Below are 27,868 nucleotides of genomic sequence, written 5' to 3'. Positions count from 1 at the left end.
CCTGCATTTTGCTTTGTTATCTAAAGTTGCTAATCTGCTTGTCAGAAACTTTAGAAAGTAAGCCTGCTTTGTAGAAAGGCAGCTTCGTACTTTGTAGAAGTGTAGCGGGAAAGGGCCTTCGATTGTCACTATCTGCTGTGATCTTGTTTCCGGAGGAAAAACAGAACAAGAACTTTCCTCTTTTTTGCCTTGTGGCTTCTCCTTGTGCCTACTCCTTGAGGCCTGACAGGGCAATCGGTCAGGGCACTGTGGTGGACTCCACAGCAGTGTGGGCAGCTATGGTGAGAATGTGGCCAAGTGGGTGACTTGTGTTTTGGGGCTGGGTGTGGGTAGAAGAGAGGGCTTGACTTGATTGAGATTGTGACACCTTCTGGGGCTGGCGAACTCTAACCTCACATTTCTGTTCTTACTAGGCAATGGGTGTTAATCTGCTCACCCGCTTGGCAGTGCTTTGTTTTAGAGAATATTAGGTCAGACTATTTGCCTCTCAGTAGACATTTGGACAAGGTAGCCTTGCAGGAGAGACAGTGCCATGGGCATTCTCATGTCCTTGTTTATGCCATTGTGCCAGTGGGAGGTCAGTCCTACCTGCCACCGGAGAAAGCCATCCAGCAGGGGCCAGCCTGCTGTGCATGAGTTCAGACAGTGCGGCACCAGCAGGAACCTGCCTGGAAAGAAAGCACTTGTGGATGGCACAACCCTGGGGATCGCCCACGGTCTTAGGAACAGCTGTTGTATTGCCACTTGACAGGTGAGAACACAGCGGCCCTGTGAGCTCATGATGGTTTCAGATTGGTCCTATTGCTGGCCTAATCAGATCTTAATGGAAGACGCAGCTAAGGTGATTCAAGATACATTTTCCCCAGGTAGTCCTTTCTTCAGTTTTTTTTTTTTTTTTAAGTCTGTGCAGGGGTGAGGGAGGGGTGGTGGGGAAAAGGGAAGGGCCTGGGGAGATGGCTCACTGCTTCCCATAAAAGCTGGAGTACCTGGGTTTGGTACCCACACCTACGTCAATGCTGAGCAAGATCTCTGTGATGGCTAATCGTAGTTGTTAACTGACATACCTGGGAAGGAAGAATATTGATTGAGGATAGCATCCATCACATTGGTCTGTGTGCATGTCTGTGTGAGTTGCTATCTATCTATCTATCTATCTATCTATCTATCTATCTACCTAATCTACCTATCTATTTCTCTTGAACTCCCCCCTTTCTTTAAAGATTGATTTATTTTTATTTTATGTGTATGAGTGTTTTCTCTGCGCGTATGTAAGGACTCCACATGCATGCAGTGTCCAGGAGAGGTCAGTGGATTACTAGTAACTGAAGTTACTGATGGTCATGATCTGCCATGGGAACCAACCCTGGGTCTTCTGCAGGAGCAACAAGTGCTCTTAACCAGTGTACCATCTTTCTAGTTCTTGGGGGCAGGACATCTTCTTGATTGCTAATTGGTGTATTGGGGCCCAGCCCACTGTGTACATTGGCATCCCTTGGTAGGTGAGTTTAGGCAGTACAGTAAAGCCAATTGATCAAGCCAGAGAAAGAGCCTGTAAGCAGTATTCCTTTATGGTTTCTGCTCAGGCTCCTGCTTAGCCTTCTCTGGGGGATGGACTGTGAGGTGGAGTAAACCCTTTCCTCTCCAAGTGACTTCTGGACGTGATGGTTATCATAGCATCAGGAACTAAAGCAAGATAACTTGTGTGCCTGTAACCCTAGCATTGGAGACTGGCAACAGGTGGACCCCACAGGTGGAGCGTGGGCGCGAAAATGGCAAGCCTTAAGGTTCAGTGGGACACTCTCCTTCAAAAGGGAAAGTAGGGAGGAATATAGAAGACTTCTGATGTCCTTCTTTGGGCTCTGCATACGTATGACATGGGCAAGTGTAGGCACATACATGTCTGCAAATTACATGCAGACAAACTGACACACACACAGACATACATGCAGTGGAAAGCGCATTGCACTGTGGGACTGTGGTTGTAGCTCAGTGAAATACAGCTCTGTCCAGCAGAGCTTTGGATTCTATCTCCCAGTATTAATTAAAAGGAAAAAAATGAACAAGAGGAAGAAGAGAAAGAAGAGGAGAAAGAGGGGGAGGAAGAAAAAAGAGGGGGAGGAAGAGAAAGGAGGAAAAAGAGAAAGAGGAGGAGGAGGAAGAGAAAGAAGAGGAAGAGGAAGGAGAAGAAAAGAAAGATTATTGGTTCCTCTTTAGATATACATGGTACTTGGTGGCTCTTACTGACTTCATGTAGTTGAATCACAGTGAACTCTGAGTTGGGCTATGTACCTGTGTTGAGAGAAAGTCTAGGCAATTGGAAGGGTAAGCACATTGCTCTGTGGGGTTCTTTCTTAGTGCTGCTTTCATTTACATTACTTTCCTTGAAAATTAAACACAATCTGTTAATCTTTTACTTTATGTAATATATGAGTCTAGGAGTCTTAGCCAATGTCCTATGGGAAGTGTCTGGAGATATATTAACTTTTAAAACTTCAGTCAGTTATTTACAGCATAAGAGCTAGAAACATGGGAACGGATTGCTTGCTTGCTAAATACCTAGACTGTGAGGAAAATTCATTTTAAATGGAGAAAATAATTTCCTGAAAAAGTCAAGGGATGTAGAGAGCTAGGTAGGAGATGAGCCTTCCCAGACTTTTGTCTCATTTACACTTGTCATTAATTCTGTGGGGAAGATACAGTTGTTTTTCTTTCTAGAAATTACTCAGATTTTGAGTTTGTCGCCACTCACATTCTAAATTCATCCAGAGATGATTTTGAAAATGAGAGAAAACCCAACAAAAATACAGAGAAAAGAAATAAGTATCTTGTCACTAAGTTAAGGTCAAAAGGCTATCAAAACACACCCACACATATCACATATAAAAGTTAGGTATGCATTTTACATACACACACACACACACACACACACACACACACACACACAGAGTGAATTTCCTGAGGTAGCTGTGTCCTAGGACTCACAATGTAGACCAGACTGGCTTTGCCCTTACTGAACTCTTGCCTGGTATATTTATGGATGATGTTCTGTCTGTCGCCTTGTTAAACTTCCGATGCAAATTTGTCTCAACCTGTCCTGTTGGGCAGAAAAATAAAGAAAATGATTACTTACAAGATTGACACTGCCCATCAATTTTCCAAACTGTGTTTGCCAAAGTGAACTGGTTTTGCTTTAAGCTCCTAACACAAAAGATCTCTTTCCCACCAGAACCTCATAGATGGGGCAGAGTAGGGCAGGGCAGGGAGCTACTTCTTCAACTCTAGTCAATCGAAGTAAATCTTTCTTACTACTCTATCTTGTTTTTGCAACTTAAGTGAATTTCACTCTTCTCAGGGTATGGCACGAGGTATCTTTCTCCCTTACACATGCTGTTGTTGACCTTGCTAGGGTATCTGCATGTGCATATTGCTTTTGGTCCAGGTGACTCTGGTTTATGGTCCCATCTCAGTTGTTGGAGTGCTGAGATCACAGATGTGTGCCCTGAATCTGGCTTGTTCAAACAGGATTTGGTGATCAGGCTTAGGCTGTTAGGCCTGTGTGGTTAGTGCTTTACTGCCTGAACCGTGCACCACCACTTCTGTCTGTTCTTCACATCATTTTTGACTTTCTGTAGGCTGTTGATGGGCAACAATGGGGCATCTTTAAGAGTTGGACTTAAATTTCAGGCCAGAGTGTTCTAAAGAGACAGCAACTGGGTATTAATGTCAATTGTATTATTAATTATAATAAGTTATTTTGTATATAAGTCAGAAGGTACCTGAGTTTCAGTCATCTACACTGTAGCGTTCTTATGAAATTTCATGCTCTTGCAGGTGAGGAGACACGAGGGCGAGGAAGAGAGGGCTTACTCTCTGGCCAGGACAGTTGCTGCTAAGTAGGATTAAAGAGGGAAATACTAATCAAGGAAATTAGTGCCTGCCAGTACTCTCCAGTCCTGCCAGTTTCAACGTGGTGTAAGCGGCTTGCAGGTGGTTGCTATTGAATTAGCACATGCATCATTGAGTGCTGGGACCATTTACCTGACCTGGCATTCTTGAGTCTATCAAGTATTTTTCCAACACCTTCTGTTTCATTGGTGCCTTACTTATTGGACTTTGTTGTGTATAGAAAAGTGCCTTTGACACTAATGGAAATGGGCTGGGGAAGATGCTGACTGAGTCTAGTAGGTTGGCTCTGGCAAAGGCCCGAGGGCGCAGCTGCCTGGAAGCAGCTGATCATTTTCATTGCTTTTGGCTCATCATATTAAACATGCTTGTACACGCTTCAGTGTTTGTTTAATTTTTACCATAGTTATGGTTCAGCTCCACAAGGCCCTCAAAGGGCTATATGCCAAAAGGCCCATTGTCAGCCTGTGGCACTGTTAGATAATGGAGATTTTGGGGGTGAACCCCAGAGGAAGGAAGCTGTTATGTTAGGTCAGGGAGATAGGGGAATTGTCTTTGAAGGTGATGCTGGGATTCCTTCCTCTCTGATTTTTGCTTCCTGGGTACCGTGAGCAGCGTTGGTATTCCCTGTGTGCCCTACCTCACCATCCATAGGCCCCAAAGGATGCGAACTAGTAGGCTAAGAACAGAAACCTAAAACAAGGGGCCCAGATAGATCTTCCTTCCCTTAAATTATTGTTGCGATTTTGTTATAGCCAGAGAAAGCAACTTGGGGAAGTTTCCACCCTGTGACAGCCACAGGATCACAGGGTTTGTGGTGGAATGCTAGTGTTCAGCTTCAAAGTTCTTTCTGGCCCAAAAGTTGGCCTTGAAGAAATAATTTTTCCCTTTAAAGTGTCTAAGAAACCATTCATGTCTAAGATAGGAAATAACCACTGCTTGCAAAAATCATAAACATGCTGTTTTCTGGGCTAGGGGTGTCACAGACAGCCAAGCACTGGGGTTATAGAACTGGCTTTGGTTGCTTTTCTATTACTACTATTATTATTATTGTTATTTTCAGAACAGTTACAGATTATTTAGTAAGTATATAGTAAGGACGTATTTAGTAAGTATTTGAGTTTCTTGGCTTACATTTCCAGGGATCAATTGTATTAACATTTTGATAAAACTTTAAAGCAATTTAGGATTTTATGCACATAAAGTGACTGTACTGAGGTACTAAAATAACAGCAGTAATTTGGCCGTATTGAAGAACAATGACTAAAGTCAAGCTTCACATTCGAAAATAGAGGAAAGACCATTTCATATTGTAACTAGAATTTCTCTCTCTGTGGAATCATTTTGTAAATATTGCAATCAAATTTCCAATTGGCTGTCACCATGTAGAAAACAACAGTTAACAGTGATGTTATTCATAGTATTGTCTAGTGTGGTGTAATCTCATCTCTTAGGATGCTGAGGCAGGAGGATTACCAGTAAGAGTGAGGCCAGTCTGGGGTACAGAGTGAAGCCATGTGCCAAACAAACAAACAAACAAACAAACAAAAACAAAACAACTATAAATAAACAACAACAACAACAAAAACCCCAAACAAACAGACAAGAAAGAAAAGGCAAAAGGTCCATCCTTTGACCTCTGGGGTCACGGGAACCATTCCTTTCTTGGCTACTGTCATCAAATACAACTCAAGTCCAGGCGTGTGGAGATGAGACTATTTTAGGTTATTCCAAAGTGTAAACCGAAGAAAGCAAAACTTAGAGTCATTTATTTATCATTCATTTTGTTTTTCTTGTATACGCATGTGTGTGAGTGAGCGTGTGTGTACATGTGCACACATGCAATATGTACTCTTGCCTGTGAAGGCCTGAGATTGACATTGGATGTTCTTCCTAAATTGTTTTCCACCTTATTTTATGTGTGTGTGTGTGTGTGTGTATGCATATACTTGCCTATATGTCCAACACACCAATGCAGTACCATAGAGTCCAGAAGAGGACTTCCATCCTCCATAGAAATGGAGTTATGAAGGCTGTGACTGGGACAGACTTGCTGCTAGCTTGGGTTTTAGTCCTATTTGGCTAAAACCAAACTATGGTTTGGAGAGATGGCCCCTTGGGTAAAAGTGCTTGCCTTGCAAACATCAGCATCGGAGTTCAAATCCCCGGTTCAAAAGCTAGGCATGGATGCTCTTTTCCTACCAACGAGAAATGGAGATGGGCAGATCCTGAGAGCTCACTGGCATGCTAGCTTAGCCAAACATTTAGAAAGTCTATCTCAAGAGAAAACGGTGAAGAGAGTAATAGAGAGAAATACTGATGTCCTGCTCTGGCCTCTGCATACTGTATGTGGGCACTTGTACCCATAACACATTCATGTGTGTGCATTGTGCATATCACACACTACACACATTTAAAAACACTCTTTATGTGTTTATGTTAGAATTGAGAAATACAAAATTAGAGATTTACTTTAGAAATAATTTATTGCGAAACTATATTGGGAGTATAAGAAATACAACATGATTTCACTTTTTTGGCAGTCACATACAGCTCTGTGAGTATAGTGTGTTTTACTAATAGCAGTATATGACTGCGATTGCCCTAACATTTTTATATTCCTTCTGTGAGGCCCGATAGACTCCATGGCTTTAGAAATCATGCTCCTGGTCACATTATACATGTGAGTTTTTTGAGGCAAGTTTCTCTTCTCATATGGTCCTTACTTATTGCTTTTTGTATTGCTAGTGATGGTAGAATGTTTTCCCAGTAGATATTTCACTTGTGGTATTCAGTTTCCTAGTAATGCTACATAACTGTAGGGCCTGAGAGTTTTGAAATAGTCTGTTTCCAGTATCTTCTGTTGTACACACCATGTTGACAATTTCTCTCCTAGGTCAGATACAACTGTGGGTGAATGTGTTGGCTCAGCCCCACATAACATGTAGAGATTAAGTTGATTGAAGGGACCGCTAGTCTCTCTCCTCTGCTATGTCGTATCATCACAGAACACTGTGACATTGTAGAGATATAAGATGCTCAGATAGATGTACCAGTCTCTTCACTTTGTCACTGAGGTATGTCTGTTCAGGAGGAACGTATGATTTTCCTAAGATTAAATTGTTCTATTTAGATAGTTAAAACCCCAGACTCTCCATTCTTTCTGGGTCTCTGGTCACCTGGACCTCAAAAACTCTTGCTTTAATTCCCTCACATTTCACCTGCTGTAGACATTGGTCTGGTGGTTTTGTACTAGAAAATGGGAGCCTTCATCAGTTTAACACATCCTCAGATGAGCATACTGGGGTGTTTGCATTTTTCAGAGGACTTTAGGTTCTGTCTGTAGTGTAAGGCTTGAGGTGGAATTATAAATATTAGGAAGGAGTGAGACACCTGTAGCAGACTGACTTCACTACCCTAGGAGTTTAAGTATCAGAGATACAAGGATACTGGGTGAGGAATGCCGCAGACCCTCTGGGCCCCTGTGTCTGCGTAAAACGAGTCTCTCGAGCAGATGGACAAAGAGTCAGATTAAGTGACAAACAGATACACACACAGGAGAGGTGTTGAATCTGAATGTAATTTTCTGGTTGAGCCTCAGACTTTTTAATACTATAGAGTAATAGAATAAGGCACATTGAAGTTTTCCAGGTGCAAGAGGAGTGACTTCAAAAGGAACCAGATAAATGTTTACTGTAGAGATTATCACCCTGCTTCGGATCAGCCCTGTGCCAGGCAAGAGTTTCACACTTTATTGTTAATAGCATGAGGGGGTTTTTAACTCATGACAAGCATCAAGAATAATGTAGTGTCACTGACCCCGAAATTCTCTAGGCCTTGTTAAATTATATCTAGTCTGGAGAATCCTCATTATCAGGATAGTATATTAACTCACTCTTGGTATGGAATGTAGTCTGTAATAGAATTTTTATCTCAGTGAGAATTCCAGTCTCTTACTGCACCCAACTGAGTTAATGGCTCTGATTTATTGTAGTGCTTAATTAGTTACTGAATAGGTTAAGCTCCTTGCTGCTATCTGGGATCTTGGAACACTGGGAGAGGCTTTAGCTAATTCAGAATACAATCTATAAAGGCATTTACAATAAGGTAATACTAAATAGAGAGCACATGGATCCATACACTAGACTAACGCGGGAGTGGAAGATTAATTTTATGGGTTAGGGGAAACACCAAACTCCAGGAGGGAATTTCTGTGGACCTCTTTCCTCATGAGAAAGCTTCCAGACTTTCATCTGTCAAGCTGACTCCACCAGAGCAGTAGCAGAGGAAAAAGAGGGGGAAGGGATGCAGGGGTTGTTTCCTTCCTGTTATTTCCCCTTTAGCCCGAGCGATGGGGAGAGTTATTGAACAGAACGGGAGGTGCTGAGTAGAACTGGCTAGAACCTGTGTTAACTCTGTGTTACAGAAGTGTTGCAGTGAGCATTCATTTAGAACAGCCTAGATTATGCATCCAGGGTTTATTGGTCGCCAAGGAAACATGGCAGAATTTGATTTTGGGGTGTTTTGGGAACCTTTCCCGTGTGAGTCCACACGCTGGAAGGTGTCCCATGGTTCTCAAACTCCACCTAGGACTCTGTATTCATATTGAAACTCTTTCTTGTCTCTAGACATTGTCCATCAGCTCACTAAAGCAGCCCCTGGTCAGGTGCTGCTGACACCTCTGCTGGTCCTGGTTGACTTGTACAGATGCGCACGGAGTGGCTACAGCTAATAAGGAAAGGCAGATCTCCATTCACGTAGCTGAGGCAGAGAATGCCTGGGGGAGCGAGGGGAACAGATGATGTGTATGTGTGCCTGGTAACCCACTCCAAACCCATGGTCTTCAAGGCTCAGTAGTGAATCGTTCTTAGGAAAATCTTTTTCCTTTTCAGAGTGAGTGAAAATATGGTAAGCCTACTGGAAACAAAATGCAAATGTTTCTTGGTGCATCCTGTGTGTGTTTTCTTGGTGCTGGTTAGGGTATTTAGGTTTTTCTTTGTCTTTCCTCTAATCCCTTTCTTTCCCTTTGGACCATTTTAGCAGTTGGGTGTAGCCAGATAAATGAGTTTAAATGCACAAGATAAAATCCATATGCTGTAAAAGAAGCCAATTATATTGACACATATTTACCAAAATACTTAAAAAAGGTGGAGCTAAATGATATTTGTGCCTGGCTAGCACCTTGAACAGCACACTCTAATGGCTCTTATCGTGATGGTTTCCTAAACCAAATGGTATTTTTCAAAGTACTTGATCTAGCTGTAAGGTAATGTGAAAATGTGGAGTTGTTTTTTAAACGTGTGTGTGTGTGTGTGTGTGTGTATCTGTGTGTGTATCTCTCTGTGTGTGTATGTGTGTGTATCTCTCTCTCTGTGTATGTGTATGTGTGTGTATGTGTGTGTGTGTGTGTGTGTGAGAGGATGACTTGCAGGAGTTGGTTTTCTCCTTCCATTATGTGGGCTTCAGGAATCTAACTGAGGTTTTATTAGCTCTGATGGTAAGCATCTTACCTACTGAACTACCTACCTCTCAGCTCTCTGTGTGGTTTCTGTTGGTGATCCCTGAAAAGACAGTAGTGTGTTTTATGACCTCACATCCCAGTGGAAGGGGATACAGATTCCTGTTAGAAGTTAGTGGGAATACCACTTTCTTCTTCCTGTCTGAATTCATGGGCTTCCTGCCAGGTCCTAACCCAGGATAAAGATGATAATATCAAGTGCATGCTGGTTTGCTCAGAGCCTGGCAATAGCAGCCTTGTGTTTCAGAAAACCTTTAATAGCAGAGGTGACTGTTTGACATGGAATTGACTGTTCTGTGACTGTCCCCTACTGCACAATCTGTAGCAGGCATGAGCAACAGACTTCCACCACCATGGTGTCTGGACTCTTGAATGTGCCCAGTAGTCGGAAAAAAAACAATCAAACCAAAAAACCCTGATATCACAATATACAGATAGTTGCTTAGCTGCCCAGTTGATACATATTCTGCAGTGTTCTGAGGGGGAATCATGAGGCGGCTGAGATAGGCTGTGGAAGTTAAGGAAGAGCTCCTTAAAAGAATCATCAGGTCCAGTACTTCATGCTTGCCAGCAATTGTGGGCAAAGTATGCTCAGGACTGTGTGCTGAGGTTGGCCAGGCTGCACTTGGCATTTTATTCAAGAATATTTGTCATCCTGATGGGACAGGAGTCCTTTACCTTTCAGTCAGAGAGCAGGTCTTATTTAGTACTTTCGCGGATAGATCCCTAAAAGCTTTAGGGATTCATATGGATTACTAGGGGCTAAACATTTAATTGCAAAACCGAGAGAGACTAGATTGCAAAATTTGTAAGAAACTCTCTTGCAAGAGTTAGAAACTGGGAGAAAAGTATTTGCTGGTCTGAAGTTCCTTAATGTCTTTGCTCAGTCAGTCTTGCCTTTGGCTTGAATGTACAGGGAAGCCTAAGGTGGCAGGAGAGGCGAGGTACGGGTGTGTGTGTGTGTGTGTGTGTGTGTGTGTGTGTGCTTGCCTTTCTGTTTGCTGAACCATTAGCCCTGTGGTGTTTGTAGAAATTTGTGCTTTGCTGGCCTAGGCAGATAAGGGCTGTCACAAGTCTGGGTTTTTAAGGCGACAGGCTCAATGCCTGGCAGAGGCTCTGAGGTACACACCAGGATTGGGCTCTGCTCAGAGGCAAGAATGTAACCAATCTGGTCTGGGCAGTTGGGGAGGGACTCATCTCTCCTCACTCCCATATACTTTGGCCCTGTTTTTCAATTTGACTGCATCAAAGCCAGGTCTCCCTTCAGCCGAGGGGGACGTGCATCTTCGTGACTCCACAGAGCATGTACTGCTGGCTTGGGAACTGAAACCACATTTGGAGGGCATGCTGTGCCAGGGAGAAATGGAAGAGACATCTGTGGCCACAGATGGAGCCAGCAGAGAGTCACAGGCAGGTAAAGGCGGCTCGCCTGGAATGGTGTGGTTACTTGGATATTTTTGTTCATAGGAAGTAAACGGAGGTCAGACAAAAATTGGTATGACAGACTCTAAATGATTTGGTTTTTGGATGGCCGGACAGTATTTCAAACAAAGTTCCTGTAGTTTTATTTGGAAATGTGTCAGTTTTAAAGGAAGGATTTGACGTTGTCACTTATTAAAAGACATCTTGGAACCACGATTCACTCTGTTGACCCGACTTCTTGTCCTTCTGGTCTGCCACTTACTGCCTATCTGATGAATGTGTGGAGGGATTAGGCTCAGCTAATCTAGATGGAAGGTTTGCTCAGAAGTGTCTGTTCTATGAGAGTCATGTTTGGGTAAGAACCTTGCTAGCTCCTCCCAACCCCCAAATCTTCAGTGGGTAAAGGGGATTAACGGTGGCACCAAGTCTCCCACAAGGGTGTCTTGAATAAACACCCACCCCTGTATCCACTTAGCTTGTCTATTTCTTCCTGGTTTGTTTTCTTAGTGACTTGCCATTTGTTTAATCTCTGCTGGTGCTGAATTTTGTGATGGGCTTCTTGAAGACATAAACACTGAGAGATCCCTGCTTACAAGCTTGGAACTGCAGCCCTGTGTGGCTGTGCAGTGTGGTAAGAGACAAATTCTGAGGTTTATACTAGGTTGGGGGCAGCAGTCACATGGGACACAGATTGGGACTCTCCTGCCTCGGGGAAGATCAGGAAAAGAATGTTTCCCAAAGAGTGGATTTTTGAGGTGTCAGAGGAAAGTCTAGAAGAACACCAGGTCTACGGGAACATATGGGTGAGGACTCATCTTCGGTGAAGTGTGTGTGCCCGTGAATCACGTGGTGAGGTGATGGTTTCCAGTCTGCAATGTGCCTGTTCTCTCTGCCTACTGCTCCATCCAGCTACATGGGTGGGCTTTTGGCTCCATGGTTAGTGGGCTCTGTGGTCTCCCTCTCCTGCCTGTTAAGCTGGTCCTTAGCCCTTAGCTCACTCCCTCTCTACCTCTGTCCTGACTCCCTTCCAGAGTGGACTCTGCTCTGTAATCCTCTGCCTCATGCCTGTTGGTTTGCTTCAGGGCACCTGCCACAGTTGCTACTTGTGTTGTTTAATGCAGGCTTCTTGGCCTTCCAGGTCTTGTTCTCTGCGCTTTGGAGAGTGTCTGTCCTTAGGATGACAGATCCTGGGGATGAAGGAGTGGAGAGATGTCACTCAAGAAGCAAAAGCACTCGTTTTTGTTTGTTTGTTTGTCTTGTTGTTGTTTTTTCGAGACAGAGTTTGTCTGTATAGCCCTGGCTGTCCTGGAACTAACTTTGTAGACCATGCTGGCCTCTTACTCAGAGATCGGCCTGCCTCTGCCTCCCAAGTGCTGGGATTAAAGATGTGCGCCACCACTGCCCGGCCGGGCAAAAAGCACTCTTTATTCGTTGAAATTTGAGGCCGTTCTGATGTAGGCACCAAGGATTTTCACTACGATCTTATTCAGGACCTTTGGGTGTGACCTCAGTGGGGTTATTCTGGAACTATTTGAAAAAATTAAGTATTAAAAAAATCCAAAAATGTAAGGAACAGAGAAACACTCTTTGGAATACTTGTTATAAACAGAAGGTGTCTTAGTCAGGGTTTCTATTCCTGCACAAACATCATGACCAAGAAGCAAGTTGGGGAGGAAAGGGTTTATTCGGCTTACACTTCCATGCTGCTGTTCATCACCAAAGGAAGTCAGGACTGGAACTCAAACAGGTCAGGGAGCAGGAGCTGATGCAGAGGCCATGGAGGGATGTTCTTTACTGGATTGCCTCCCCTGGCTTGCTCAGCCTACTCTCTTATAGAACCCAAGACTACCAGCCCAGGGATGGTCCCACCCACAAGGGGCCTTTCCCCCTTGATCACTAATTGAGAAAATGACTTACAGTTGGATCTCATGGAGGCATTTCCTCAACTGAAGCTCCTTTCTCTGTGATAACTCCAGCTGTGTCAAGTTGACACAAAAATAGCCAGTACAATTGACCCCTTGTCAACTTGACACACAAACATCACTAGTAAGCCTCAACCCTTACATTCTTATTCATCCCCAAGATCTAAATAACTTTAAAAGTCCCACAGTCTTTACATATTCTTAAAATTTCAATCTCTAAAATATCCATCTCTTTTAAAATCCAAAGTCTTTTTACAATTAAAAGTCTCTTAACTGTGGGCTCTACTAAAACAGTTTCTTCCTTCAAGAGGGAAAATATCAGGGCACAGTCACAATCAAAGCAAAAATCAATCTCCAACCGTCCAACGTCTGGGATCCAACTCACGATCTTCTGGGCTCCTCCAAGGGCTTGGGTCACTTCTCCAGCCATGCCCTTTGTAGCACACACGTCGTCCTCTGGGCTCCAGATGCCTGTACTCCACTGCTGCTGCTGCTCTTGGTGGTCATCTTGTGGTACTGGCATCTCCAAAACACTGCATGACCCCTTCAGTCCTGGGCCTTCAATTGCAACTGAGGCTGCACCTTCACCAATGGCCTTCCATGGCCTCTCACAGTGCCGAGCCTCAGCTCCTCTGCATGGCCCCTTCATGCCTTCAAAACCAGTACCACCTGGGTGACCCTTACACATTACCAAGTCCCACTGCAGAAGGAGTACAACCTTGCCTATCTCTGGAACACAGCCTCTTTGTGCTTTCAGAAAACACTTCCCAGAAGATGTCACCTCAACGATGCTGGTCTCTTCTTAATCACTGCTAATTTCTTAGCTCCAGCTAACCAGCATCAATAGTCCCAGTAATGCAAAGTTTTTGCTTTAGTAGTTCTGGTATCTTGTTAATCACAGCTGATTCTTCAGCCCCAGCTAACCAGAACTACAAAATCTTCACAATAAAAATAGCAATGGCCCTGAAGAGAGTCTTTAATTTTCCCTCTGAAATTTCACAAACCAGGCCTCCATCTTCTGCACTGTTCTCAGCATTATCTTCCAAGCTCCTACACAACATCTGACAGAGCTCTTAACAACGAATGGATCTTCAAGCCCAAAGTTCCAAAGTCCTTCCACAGTCCTCCCCAAAACATGGTCAGGTTGTCACAGGAATACCCCACTCTGCTGGTACCAATTTGTCTTAGTCAGGGTTTCTATTCTTGCACAAACATCATGACCAAGAAGCAAGTTGGGGAGGAAAGGGTTTATTCGGCTTACACTTCCATGCTGCTGTTCATCACCAAAGGAAGTCAGGACTGGAACTCAAACAGGTCAGGGAGCAGGAGCTGATGCAGAGGCCATGGAGGGATGTTCTTTACTGGATTGCCTCCCCTGGCTTGCTCAGCCTACTCTCTTATAGAACCCAAGACTACCAGCCCAGGGATGGTCCCACCCACAAGGGGCCTTTCCCCCTTGATCACTAATTGAGAAAATGACTTACAGTTGGATCTCATGGAGGCATTTCCTCAACTGAAGCTCCTTTCTCTGTGATAACTCCAGCTGTGTCAAGTTGACACAAAAATAGCCAGTACAGAAGGTAAATTAACAGTTTCAAAGAAAATGACATGGCAAGATTCTTTAGATACAATCATACTTTATAATATTTTATAGTTGCTTCCCACACGTTATTTAGTTTTCTGACATGGCCTGGTGGTGTTGCTGGCTTATTCTTGTCCATGCTCCAAGGACGGTATTCATATCCGGATACTGTATTCCTATAATTAATATCATTATAATTTAACCCAATTAAACCCTTTAAATTGCATAATTAGTAGTGATGTTCTCACGCTGACAGCATTTCTTTATCCCAGTAACAGACATTCGAGGGGTCAACACCATCATAACTTTTCTCCACTCCTTCTGTCAGATTTTGTTGTTGTTATTTTTTCTTTGTATTTGTTTTTTGAAAACAGGATTTTCTGTATAGCCCAGTCAGTGTTCACTGAGCTCGTAGGGTAGCCTCCCTCTGTGACCTTTCTGCGCCCTCACATCCCAAGCACTGGGACTGAAGACCTGCCCTGCCACAGCAGCTTCTCTGACAGCTTTTAGATCTCACCAAATAGCTTCGTTTCTGAGAACTAGAAGTAGATGGCTTAATGACTGTGACTTGTCACTTGGCTTCTAACTGATGACGGTTGCCCTACACTGTTAGCTCAAGGGATGGCAAGCTAGCTATCTCTGGGGAGGCTACGTTCCCAGGCATGTCTCTTGCCCTCTGTCTCTGCTTCCCAATTTGTGTTCTCTTTTTGGGAGAATGGAAAAATAAACAAAAAACAAACCAGAAACTTAAAATGTTTTTAATTCATTGTTTGAGAATTTCATTCAATCTATTTTCATCTTGTTCCTCATCCTGACCCCTCCAAGATTAGCCTCACGACCCAACTCCCTCCTGCTCGTGTCCTTTAAAAACTGCATTTATGTCCTACTTTGGGGGTGAGCTTTGGCTCTCTTTATTGTGGAGAACATTTTCTGCTCCCCTCTTGCTTCACTCCTGTTCACTCTCACTCACTAGGTAGCTATGGATTGCTTACCCAGCATGCACCAGTTGCTAGGCCTTAAGACGGATGATTAGTGTCTCGGCTGTTTACGGTCAAGTGTGTTTCAGGCGGCTACATGGGAGAAGTTAAATTGTGGTCTGTTTGGTGTGGCTGGAGGAGGGTGGCACTTTCCACTTCTGACATCATTGCCTAATGTCAGGCTTCTGGGCTTGGCTTTTTGCCCTGCTGAGGTGAAAGGCTCTCAGAGACTTCATATTTCCCCAGAGGCACACACCTGTTGCTGACTCTTCTTGAATATGAAACCCACAGCCTAGAGTCACTTTCTTTGGCTTCTCTTTCCTCTCTGCTCTTTCAGGTGCCATCGTGGGGTGGGGTGGGGTTGCGGGTGTTAGGGAGTGATTTGGAGAAGAGCTGGCCAACATCACGGTTCCCTCAGGTCTGTGACTTAAATGCATTCAGGGATAGTAAGGCTGCCCATCATTGTCCTTCTGTCACGACAGTCCACAGCTAGTGTTTGTGCTGAAGGTCAGGGGTGGCACTGGCTCTGGCAGCTGCTGCCACCTGACACCTGGACTTGTAGTGCTTTGAGGAACGTCTATTTCCTCTTGGCATCAAATGGTTTTTGGCCGTGGCCGTGAGTGAGGAAAGGAAGTATTGTATAGTATCATTTACTTTCATAAAAATAGCTTTGGACTCTCTGGGCTTCCTGTGAGTCCAGTCCGTGCCTTTGGAGCCAGGGAGCTGCCTTCGAGGGCATACGATCCGGCAGAACGAAGCAGTACCAGGCTGGGCCACAAAGGAAGTAAAGAACACTTAAGTTTGCTGTTCTCCTTGCTATCATGAAACCTTACATACCTCATCTTTCAAGTGGGAGTTAGAGTCCTGACACAGCGTAACCTGTAAGAGGGCCATGGGCATCAGTGGCAGTGAGTGTCAATGAACAGTGAAGGCCAGCCTTCCCTCAAACTGGGCACCACCTGACTTACATGCTAAGGACTTAGCCGGAGCATTCGTTGCTATAGCATGCCATTGGATTGGCATCCAGCTGGAAGTTATCTGAGCCCAATATTCTTCATTTCAGAATCAACTTTGTTATACTTACTGTATTTATACTTTGTTGGCCAGACAGCCTTACTCACAGATATTCCCCAGGGGAGAAGATTTTACTGGTGAAGGGTACAGACTGGCAAGCTTGGGAATGTCTCGCTTGCTGGAGGGGCTGCCCTGGGCCTGCAGGCCTGTCTCTTGTTTCTTCTTACTGTCCCTCGCTCTACAATACGCAGGATGCTTACAGATTTCTTCTTTGAATCTCTGTGTTTTCTCCTTGCTAAGCCTGCTCTCTGGTCTCCTTTCTCTATTTTACCTTTCTCTTCATGCTGATGAGCACTCTCATCACAGGCCAGCTCTGTGCTTCTCCCTTTAGCAGAGCTCCTTACGACCTCTTTTTCTCAGCCACTGCCTTTCCTTGTTCCTTTTGCAGCCCCTGGCTACTCGGTCCCAGGACTTGAGCTGCTCCTTGCAGTAGGGACACAGCAGGTGCCATGATACCTGTGGCCTGCAGACTGAGTCCCTTGGCTGGCCTGGGAACCAGCTCTTTCAGGGCTGTGGAACACAGAAAAGAGCAATCCTCTTTCTCCTCCAAACCTATTGGTCATCTGAGCAGCCCACATCACCTGGATACTGGGAATCCAGGTGTTGTTGCTGAGTGTCCTGATTTGGAGATACTGGATCGAGAACTAACACTTGTCCTTTCTGTCCCTCATTTGGACACCTTCTTGTGACTCTTCTACATTATGTTAGAAACTGCAAGGACACGGTCTGGGACAATAGTCAGTCAGTAAAGAGCTTGCCAGGGTGGGGTCTTGAATTTAATTACCGGAAATTATTTGAAAACATCTGAGTGTGCTAACACACATTTGTAATCTCAGGGCAGAGGAGGCAGAGACGGGAGGATCCCTGGGCTTCCTGGCCAGCTAGCTTAGATGAATTCCAGCAAGAGCCCTTTCTCACAAAAACAAGGTGGACAGTGATCTGGGAAGATACTTGAGGTTAACCTCTGGGCTCTATGCACCTGTACCCATGAAAACACACACACACACACACACACAGACCCATGAGACACACAGATGCACACACACATATACAAACAGACACACAGACAACACACAAGACACACATGCACATATATACAGAGAGACAGACAAATGCAGACAGAGACACACATAGAGACAGACACACATGGACACACATACATAGACATATATAGGCAGACACATACTCTATCATGTATACAGACAGACATACACAGAGACACAGACAGACAGACACAGATAGACAAACACACACACACATATAGAGACATATAGGCAGACACAAATTCACATACACAGACAGACAGACACAGAGACACAGACAGACAGGTGTACACACACAGACACACACACAGACACACACACACACAGACACACACACACACACACACACACTACCAGATGGCAAATGCCTCTGGTTCCTTTCCCAGGGATGACCCTGTCTAGTTATTACCTGGGTTTTTTCACTTTCCCCTCAGTTCTGGCCCTAACTGTCATAAATAGATGCTTATCTCATTCTCAGTGGAGAGAAATGATGACACACAAGAGTCTGAGTGGGTGGTGTGTCCATGTTTGGACGAGACTGTCTCTGTGTTAGCAGCTGCAGGCTGGCTCTTCGATGACTCACATGTGTTAATCCCCGTATCTTCTGAAGAGAGAGCACCCTCGGATTTGCATGGGGACATTTGCACAGGGAAAGAAACAGTCCTGTGGCCAGCGTTGACGTGCAGACAACTGTGCCTGGTGGACTGTAGTGGATGGTGCCATGGAAGCCGGTTTGTAAACAGGGATAGAGTTGCCTTTTGGTCGGGGCAGCTGATAGGGCTGGGTCTTTGAGGCAGACTTCAGTATTTGCATAGGCAATGTGAGTGGGTGCCAGTAGTTAGGAACTGGGGAAATTAGTATGTTTAGCTGCAGAGAGTCAGTGGGGAGACAGGCAGTGGCAGGTGACAGTGGGGTAGTGTTCTGAGCAACCCTATCTGAACCCATAGGCTGGCGGGCACCATTTGGTCAGGTTTCCCATTGGGTTTTGTTATCGAGGATAATAAAAGAAAAACTCTTGGATATCTTCTTCATACCTTGCCATAAAGCTCGAGCATTCTAGAACTCTCTAGAAACTGGCCAGGTTTTTCTCACAATCCCAACAAATGTTCGTAAGAAAAGCCACTTACTGTCCCTCGCTCTACAATACGCAGGATGCTTACAGATTTCTAAAAGACAGAACATGTAACTTCAGATATGCTGGCACATGCCTGTAATCTAGGCACTTTGGAGGTCAAGGCAGGAGGATTGCAAAATTTGACTGTAGTGTAGTCCCCAGGGTCTCAAAAATCCCAAGCCAGGGTTGGAGGGATGATGGCTCAGCGGCCCAGAGCATGTATGTACTTGATTTTTAGAGGACTTGGGTTTGGTTCCCAGCACCCATGTTGAACAGCTCACAACTGCCTGTCACTCAGCTCCACTGGGATCTGAGATCTTACTCACATACATATAACCCTCCACCCACATACGCAATTGAAAACAACAACAGCAACAACAAATCTTTGAAAAAAAAAACCCTCTAAACTAAATCAAACAAAAACAAAGAACAAAACAAAACATGTAGATGATTCAGAAAATCATGTGTCCTTTTAGTTTTAAAAAATAGTATTTCTAAATTGAGGCGGTGGTGGCGCAAAGAGGCAGGTGGGTCTCTGAGTTCGAGGCCACCCTGGTCTACAGAGTGAGTTCCAGGTCAGCTACCGCTACACAGAGAAACTCTGTCTTGAAAAGCCAAACCAAACCAAATAGTGTTTCTACTTTCTTCTTTGTCTTTCAGTGTTTTGTGTTTTGTTTGTCGTTTGCGGTCTTGGTAACTGTCCTTCCTTCCATGAATCGCCCAGGCAATGGCCTTCTTTCCTGCCATCAGGGCTTGTAGTGGGAGTGGCTATCTGAAAGACTCCTGCTCTAAGCAGTTGACTGTGCCGGTTTCTCCTAAGTCTCTGACAAGCCCATCTTGCTGCTGCTAAGAGGTTGCCTCACCAGGCATCCTGGAGTGTTGTTCCATTCTGCCACAGAGCCCTGTGAGCTACTACTTGACTAGTGAAAGCACTGGCCACTTACACCAGAAAGCACCTCCGGCCTTGAGACTTAGCTGCATCCTAGTCTGATGTGTGCACCCTGTCATGAGAGAAGAGAGAGCCTCATTGGCTTACAACCCCAGCTTCTCCCCAGGGCTCCAAAGCTATGATTCCTGCTTTCCCCTCGTCCTCACCGAGAGCTGTGATGTGTTGTGTTTCTCCTCTGTATACCTCCACGACACTTTCCTGATTGTGAGGAAAGTAGTCATTTTAACCTCAAGCATGACTCCCAGGAATTCCCTTCCCTTCCTTATTCCAAGTTACCGCCCTCGCCGTTGCAAATACAGGTGATTCTTCAAGCACATGGTGTGTGTGTTGGGGGCACATTTCTCAGCCTCTGTGCAGTTGGGGATCATTTCTTACCTTCCCACGTGTGCTGTAGATTTGACTCTCTGTAACTTGGTTTTGTGAATGATACTGTCCTTCAGTTCCATTGTATACTAATATGGTAGTGAAGACACGGCTTTAGATTTTATTTATATCTTTGTTACTTTGGGAAAATAGTCTGATGTGAAATTACTCCACCCATGAAATACCATCCTTGCCTTTGCTTTTTTTGGCTTTGCTTATTTTTACAAGAGTTTTTCCTGGCGTTGACTTTTTGTAGTTGAATCATATCAGCAATAATATGAACATTCTCAACATATGTTGTCAGCATCGCGTGAAGAGTTCTTTTCACCCTAATGTAGGGTTTTTGCTAATGATCTTTAATATGATTAAAAGCCAAGATAGAATTTCATAGTGAGACACGAATGAATTAAAGAAATCCTAGAATGTTTTGTGAGGAAATATTGTTTCTTAGAGTTTCTATATAAGTGAATTCAGCTAGCTGTGGATCAAAAATTTTGGGGAAAAATTGCCTTTCTACTATATATGTACAGACTTTTTTTTCATAATATTATTCCTTAAATGAGACAGACTGCTTATATTGTGATTGTTAGTGTGAGTAATTTACAGATAATGTAAAGATTGTCAGTGGGTGGGATTGTTACAGCATCTTACATAAGGGATCTGACCCTCTGGGTTTTGATATCTGCAGGCAGGCTTGGAACCAATCCCTTTCAGATACTCAGGAGAATTGCATCCCAAGTCATGTCACTCTGATGAGAACATGAGAGAGAAGGCTGATCATGTGGCTCGTGGATAAAACACTTGCCTCACATGCCCAGGGCCCTGGCTTTGTAGGTAGAGTGCTCTGAGCCACCAGATGAGCAAAGATGTGAGAAGGGAGTGTGGGGGCCTGGTGAGGCTGTGGGGGTTCACGAGTACAGACTCATGATCCTTCTTCTGCAGCTATGATATCCAAAGGAAGCTCCGGATATAAGGAAAGGGATTTTCCTTATCACTCGTTTGAAGTTTGACCTGTACTTGACCATACCTGGGTGGGGAAGCCAAACCTGCTCTGCTTGGATTCTTTCAGTCTTCTCTGATTCTGTTCACCACCCCTAAGCATGTCTACTGCAGAAGGGATTGTGTTTCCTTCCAGGGAGATGCCTTGGGTTTTGCTTCTTTTTGTTTTTTTGATGTAACCTGTGTTTCCTGATATATGAGTTCTCTTCTCTCATGGCAGGAGTTTAATTGGCAACACTTTGTTTCAGGCTGGGTGGGGACAGGGGCTGTGAAACTCAGCACATGAAGTGATAGCAGAAGTGAGGAGGGCTGAATGTCTAGCCTGGCACACTCAGGGTTAATAATGACCAGCTCATCAGCATGAAGCGAAGCAGAGCACAGACATAGATAGAGCACTGTTTATGGATTCTTTACTTATATGTGTGATCTCTGATGGAAGCATGGGCCAGAAACAGGACAGAATGGGAAGTCTGCACCAGATCTGTAGACTTGTTTGCACCATTGTTATCAATGTTAACTCTCTGTCAGGATCATTATTCCGTGCTTATGTAAAATACTCACATTATGGGAGGTGACATGAAAATTTTGTGTGCCATTTTTACAACTTATTTTAATGGGTGTAAGGTCATTTCAAGACAGTTTATAAGGACATGAAACAAAAATGCTCATCAGATTCTATTTCAAGACAGGCTATAAAGAGGTGAGAAGTCTGTCGGAGAACAGTCTTATACCCACTGCTGTTAAGTAGAGATTGTCCGTTATCGGGGCAGGGCGTTCGTTGGTCTTAGAAATCTGCAGGGGCAGTCCGGTGCTACTTCAGAGTCAGAAGGACGCTCCTACCTGACCTCTTTCTGTTCTTGACATGAATGAAAAGCAAGGCCATGGCTTCAGCTGAAGGGCAGTAAAGAAGAGCTGCCAGCCAAGGACAGGGTTGTGCTGAGTCTGATGAAGGAGTGCCAAGGCCCTCCCACTTGGTCACCCTGGTGTTGGGGTGTGGCTTGGCACTGGCTTTTACCTGGTGCTTGGCACTGTTAGGAGTGTAGGTTCATTAGTTTGGACTGACAGTCATAATATGATGTTCAAAGCCAAGAGGGTTTCCCCAGAGCAGGATAAGGAAACTGTGTACCTTCCGTGGCTCAGTCAGCTGACCTGGGCTTGAAGGTTCGTGTGCATTTATATTCGTGTATATGCTTACATATGTGTATATATTTGTGTGTGTGTGTTTGTGTATAGGTGTATGTTTGTACGCATGTCTGTGTTTATATTTATATATTTATGCATGCGTGCGTGCGTGCGTGTGTGTGTGTGTGTGTGTGTGTGTGTGTGTGTGATATGCTGGCTGTGTTTTTTCCATAGCGGATGGGTATCTGAATGTCTTTCCTTCTCTTCCCTGCTTTGCTGTGCTACGTGTGTTTCAGCTGTCTTGTTCTTTATTCTCTTTCCATGCCATTCCTTTCTTTCCCTGCTGGTGAGAAGAGACCTAGTCTGACAGCCAGTTGCTTCGGGGCTATAATAAAGTTAGTGGTATGTACCAAATGTGATTACAGCTGTCTCAACACTAGATGAATGAGAGTGTGCATACCCTGAACAGATAATTGTGACAGAAATGGCCTATTGATTTCACATGAGCTAGGAACGAGGCCACTGGGTAACCTATCAGAAGAACAGATCTGTGAGGAACAGGTTCCCACAGGCCCGAGGAGATTTTGGAAAAGAGCCTGCCATGAGAGGTTTTTAGGCGTTCCTTCAGGTAACCCCAGAGAACTGATGATCACATCTTCTTTTTCTCATTCTCAGGGGTCAGGGGTAGCCCCAGCGCTTTGCCCAAAGAATGCTCCATCTTTCATCGGTCCTGCAGTGAAGCCAGGGTGGAGGCTAAGTGGGCCAATGTGTGGCTTCTTTGCTTTCGAGCTTTGATGTCGTTTCTATTTAGCTCAGTGAGATTGTTTTAGAAAATTTCCCACAGTGGAAAGTTCTCTTGGACATATGAAAGTTCAATGGTCACTTTCAAAATCAGCTATGTGCCAAGAAATAACTAAAACAATGGATTGCGTAGTGCAGCAGCCTTGGGACATGGAAAAATTTAAAAGATGTATGATTCATATTATTAATACAGGTTGTTAGACATGAGGCCTTGCATTGGGAAACAGAGGAAAGGGCCTTTCTTTTTTTGTTGTTGTTTATAATTTCTCTTTCTGGGTAAAATAATTATTCTTATTTTCTATGATGACTATTTTGCCTGTATGCATTCAGTGTCTGTGAAGGCCAGGAAAGGGTGTTTGCTCCCTTGGAAGTAGAGTTTTCGTGGTTGTGAGCTGCTGTGTGGTTGCCAGTAACTGCACTTGGTTCCTCCCCAAGAGCAGTAAGGCCTCTTAACCACTGAGCCACCTCTCCAGCTCCAAGTGCTATTTTCTTTTGAACTTATGTCCTATCTTAGGGTTTTACTGCTGTGAAGAAAAACCATGACCAAGGACAACATTTAAGTGGGGCTGGCTTACAGGTTCAGAGGTTTAGTCCATTACCACCAAGGCGGGAAGCAGGGCAGCGTCTAGGCAGGCATGGTGCAGGAGGAGCTGAGAGTTCTACATCTTCATCTGAAGGCTGCAGGAGAAGACTGGCTCCCATGTGGTTAGGAAGAGGGTCTCATTGCCCACCCCCACAGTGACACATTTCCTTCAACAAGGCCACACCTACTCCAACAAGGCTACACCTCCTAATAGTGGCACTCCCTGGGCCAAGCACAGTTCAAAACACTACATGGCCTTGCAGTATTTTCTTTGCTGTACTTTATATAGATTTTGTTCTGTTTGGTTTTTATGAGGGAGGATTAAAAAAGTTAAATTCTACAGTAGAATGTTACATAAAGAGGTAATTGATATCATCCTACATGAATTTGTTCAGACATGCTAAGGTTTGAAAGAACTATCAGACCTTTGAATTGGACTCTTTTTTGAGTAGTCATTGTATTCTCCCATATCAATACTTTTGATAGGGAAAGGTAATTTAAAGTTACTGTCTGCATATGAACTTGGTTACCTTTAACATTTGTGTGACAGCTCAGTCGGTAAGCATGCTGGCTTCCAGGCCAGGCAACCAGAGTTCAAGCCCTAGGACCAACCCTGAGTGTTTCCCTGACCCTCACAGGGGATGACTTGGCTTATGCCCTTGCCCCATAAATGTCACAAAGGCTCTTTTTTGAAGGATTTTCTCCAGAAGAATATTTACATATAATAACTTACCAAAGCCTGCAGTCATTTGGTCTACTTCTGGTTAAGAATACAAACTGTAGCAAGTGCAGACCCACACAACTATGCCAGGATTCACTGGTCCCTTTCTGAAGCTGGCTCCTGCTGTAGATGGATACCTCTTTTCTCTGGGGTTAGGCTTCCATTCTTGTTTGTTACTTTGGCTACTTAGCTCTTCCTATGGAAACGGAGATGTTTTGGTTTACGGTGAACAGTGGATATGCAGAGTCGTCATGGAACTGCTGGTGAGAATATTAAGTGGTAGAGCCAGTTTGGAAAAGTGCACGGCAGTTCTTCACTACATTCATAGTGTTACACAATTCCTTTGTGGCTCTCCTCCTGGGATTTATGTTACCTCCAGGAGGAGTGAAAAATGTGTCCATGGATGTAATTTACATGCAGATATTTAGAGCTGAAAAATTAATAATAGTCCAAAGGTGAGCCCAGTGCAGTTGCCTGTGAATGGATGAAGGCTGTGACGTGCCTTATCCATGCAGGAAAACATCATCCTGCCACATACGATGAGATATTGATGTCTGCTTCAGTGCAGAGGCTTGCAAACATGCTAGGTGAAAGAAGCCAGACCCAACGCACCAAATTCTGCTGATTTCACTTATAAGGAAGTATCTAGAACCAGTGAATCTCTGGAGACCAGAGGGAGATGGGAGTAGCTGCCTTGGGCTGGGTAAGAAAGCCTGTGAATGACTGCTATCTGCACGAGTGAAGGGAGGCTATACCCTTGATGGCGGGGTGGTTGCACTGAGTCTGCAAACATTCTGATATCTGTTGACTTGGGCTCTGCATGTGTACTTACGATTTCATACTATGTGGGTTATGGCAGTAAAATGGGGTTTGACTAAGTGACATGACTGGATTCTTTACTGTCTCACTCCATCTTATTCCTCTGGAGGATGAGGGTCAGAGGAGAGAGTGCTTATTTATTTTTTCCAGAGTCACAAGTCTGTGGTCTTCTGAGCTACATAGGTTCCTTTTAGTTGGAACTCCTGTGGACCCTGGTAGGGTTACATATTCTGTGAGAATCTTTGTGCTAGGTACAGATTCTGTTTCAGAGGAGGAAAGAAAGCTATTAGATCCATACTAAGGATGCAGATACGGCAGTACAAACACTTTTCCTTCTTTTTTGCATGTGTGTGGAGAACACATATGCAAATGATGTCAAGAGAACAAAATAAACATCTAAAACAGAAGTCTGAAAAATATGAGTCTGTGTGGTTATTGCTTTTTCCACCGTAGCAGTTTCTTTCTCTTTTCCTTTGTGGTTTTTGGAGACAGGGTTTCTCTATATAGCCCTGGCTGTCTTGGAGCTTACTCTGTAGACCAGGCTGGCCTTGAACTCACAGAGATCCACCTGCCTATGCCTCCTGTGTGGGAGTAAAGGCATTCACCACCACCAAAGTAAACACTGTTGTGAGTATGCATAGTGGTGTGTATGTGTGTGGGTATGTGTGTGTGCTGTCAGACACCATCAAACAAGAAAAGTTAGCATCTCTCTAGTTGCTTTGGAACATTCAAAAGCCCTTAGCTGTGACTATTAAAAACCAAAAGTACCTCAAGAGTTCTTATTGACTGCAGAGTTTAACTTCCTGTCTGAGGGGAGGTGGAGTTAGATTTAGTCAGATCCTCTCGTGGGAAAAATCAAAGGGACTTAAAAAAAAAAAACAAAAAAAAACAAAACCCAACCTAACAGGACATCCCAGTGTGCAGTTCGCGGGCGGCTTTTGTGTTGATTTCCTTCACAGTTTCCCTCATCTCAGCTGCTGTAGGTGATGAGCAGCCTGGCAGCCACCACATTTCGTTGGAAAAAGTGGAGGTTGGATTCGCCTGGGCAGGTGCCGCTCCAGGCTTGCAGGAGATCCCCCGGTAAGTTTGTCAGTGGCTAGACAGCAGTTGGTAAGGGAGGCTTTGGACAGAGGGTGTTCTAGTTGGCAGAGCCTTACTTTCTCTCGCTAAGTCTGATGTGTAAGTCAGGAAGCGGCTGAAAGCAGGGCTTATCTGTGACAGGCAGAAGTGGCCTGTTCCTCCAGAGACTGGGTCTCTGTGGAGCGGGAGAGCGGCCACACATCAGGTGCTGCTCTTCTTTGGACTGAAGCTGTTGAACGCCTTTGTGTCCAAGGTTTGCCACTTTATTCGAGGCAGCTGGTTCAGCATTGAGTGCTTACTCCTGTTTCATTTTTATTTACCATGCATTGGTGTTTTGCTGGCATGTATGTCTGTGTGAGGGTGTCCGAGTCCCGGAATTGAACCAGTGCTCTCAAACACAGCAGCCATTCTCCAGCTCCCTGACTGTTTACCCTTAAAGAGAAACTTTTCCTCTGTGGCAGGCTACTGGCGTAGCCCAGGCTGGCCTTGACCTCTAGATCTTCCAGCTCCACCTCTGGTGAGCTGGATTTTCGGTGTGCGGCACCAAGTCAGACGCTGAGGTGTGGAATGTTGACAGACCTTTCTAGGAAGGCAACATCTAGTACAGATGTAGTTCAGAGCTGAGAAGGAGCACAAGGAAGCTTTGCACTGTTGGTGGATTGTTGGGGTGTCTCTTTACTACATTGGGGTGAGTGGCGGAAGCTGGGGGCTTCTGTTTATTATGGGTTTGTCCCTGGAAAGGCAGAGCTTCCAGGGGGTTGGTGTCCTGACCTTTTCCCTAATTAAAGTCCATTTCCAGAGTGACTTAGTTTTTCTGATCGTTTCAGACATCCACGTATTCTTAGATGGATACATGGATATGCTGGCTCTGTGGTCTGTCTGAGGAAAAAAAAATCCTAAAGATGTGTTTTCATGTGCTGTAAGTTCTTTGAGTTAATACTTTCCCTAGAAAAGAACAGAAACCAAACCAAATAACAACAAACCATAAAAAAACCAACCAAACAAAAAACAAAAAAATTAAGGGTACTTAGTTGTTGTTGTTTTTTAAATACTTCTCTTCTTTGCAATTCTTCCCTCCTTTCAATATTTGGCTTCCTGTTAGCATAGGAAGACTACACTAGGTGTATCCTATAAGCATGCTACCGAAATAAGAGGGCCAGCTTGTATTTTCTTAGAGATGAGCTTTCTTGGCCAACAGCTCTGGGGTGTCCATGTGTTGCAATTATCTACATTGTGGGTTGAGACCCCTGGGCATCATAAGACCCTTTCACAGGGGTCACCTAAGGCCATTGGAAAACACAGATATTTACATTATGATCCATAAATTGTGTAACCGGTAGGACATAAATGGATTGATAACGGACGTGGACTGCTGATCAGTGTCTAAGAAAAGGAAATCAAACATATCAAATACCAAAAGTACCCAAAGACATGTAAGCTACAGGCTCTCACCTCCTCATCTCCTGTGTATTTTTCCTTGGTATCACTTGAATGGCTGCTCGTGGACATGGTCCTGGATCTGTTTAATGTTTTCCCATCCGTTTCTCTGACCCGTGCTTAGAGGGCACCAGGTGCTTCCTGTTTCAATCATTAGCAGGTTCAGCGCTTGTTGGAAATCGATGTTCGGTACTGTGTGGTAATTTGATAGGGTCTGGGTCTAGTGCTCCCCCCGCCCCCCCACCACACACACACACACACACATTCCTGTCTCAGCGCTTTGACCTTCATTTCGACAGTTCAGTGACCTGGCGACTCTAAGTAGTTTTTCCCACTGCACTAGGACTTGCATTGTTTGGTGGAGGAAGATGAGTCATAGCCTAGTTCTGCCATTGTGTGAGGTGAAATGCTAGTCTACGGTTAAAGAACACAGGTCAGG

General features: G+C 44.4%; 1 protein-coding gene across 8 annotated transcripts in view; it reads left to right on the top strand.

Moving 5' to 3' along the window:
- Utrn (utrophin) overlaps positions 1 to 27,868 on the top strand; it is a 489,906-nt gene that overhangs the window by 33,511 nt on the left and 428,527 nt on the right. For 2 of the 8 annotated variants that reach the window (XM_085842634.1, XM_085842633.1), the window contains exon 1: positions 25,719 to 25,992. The exons of 4 other annotated variants lie outside the window; for them this stretch is intronic. In XM_085842634.1, coding sequence (XP_085698760.1) covers positions 25,899 to 25,992 — 94 coding nt within the window. In that variant the 5' untranslated portion in view covers positions 25,719 to 25,898. Of the gene's footprint in view, positions 1 to 10,683; positions 10,836 to 25,715; positions 25,993 to 27,868 lie in introns of those variants that run through there. 2 more of the 8 variants (XM_085842638.1, XM_085842642.1) reach the window with 2 other exon arrangements.

The sequence above is a fragment of the Mus caroli genome, unplaced genomic scaffold (genome assembly GCF_978045245.1).
Source record: "Mus caroli unplaced genomic scaffold, Mus_caroli_1 scaffold_9, whole genome shotgun sequence".
NCBI lineage: Eukaryota > Metazoa > Chordata > Mammalia > Rodentia > Muridae > Mus > Mus caroli.
Note: the sequence above shows the minus strand (reverse complement) of the source record. Positions and strands in the feature narration are given on the sequence as shown.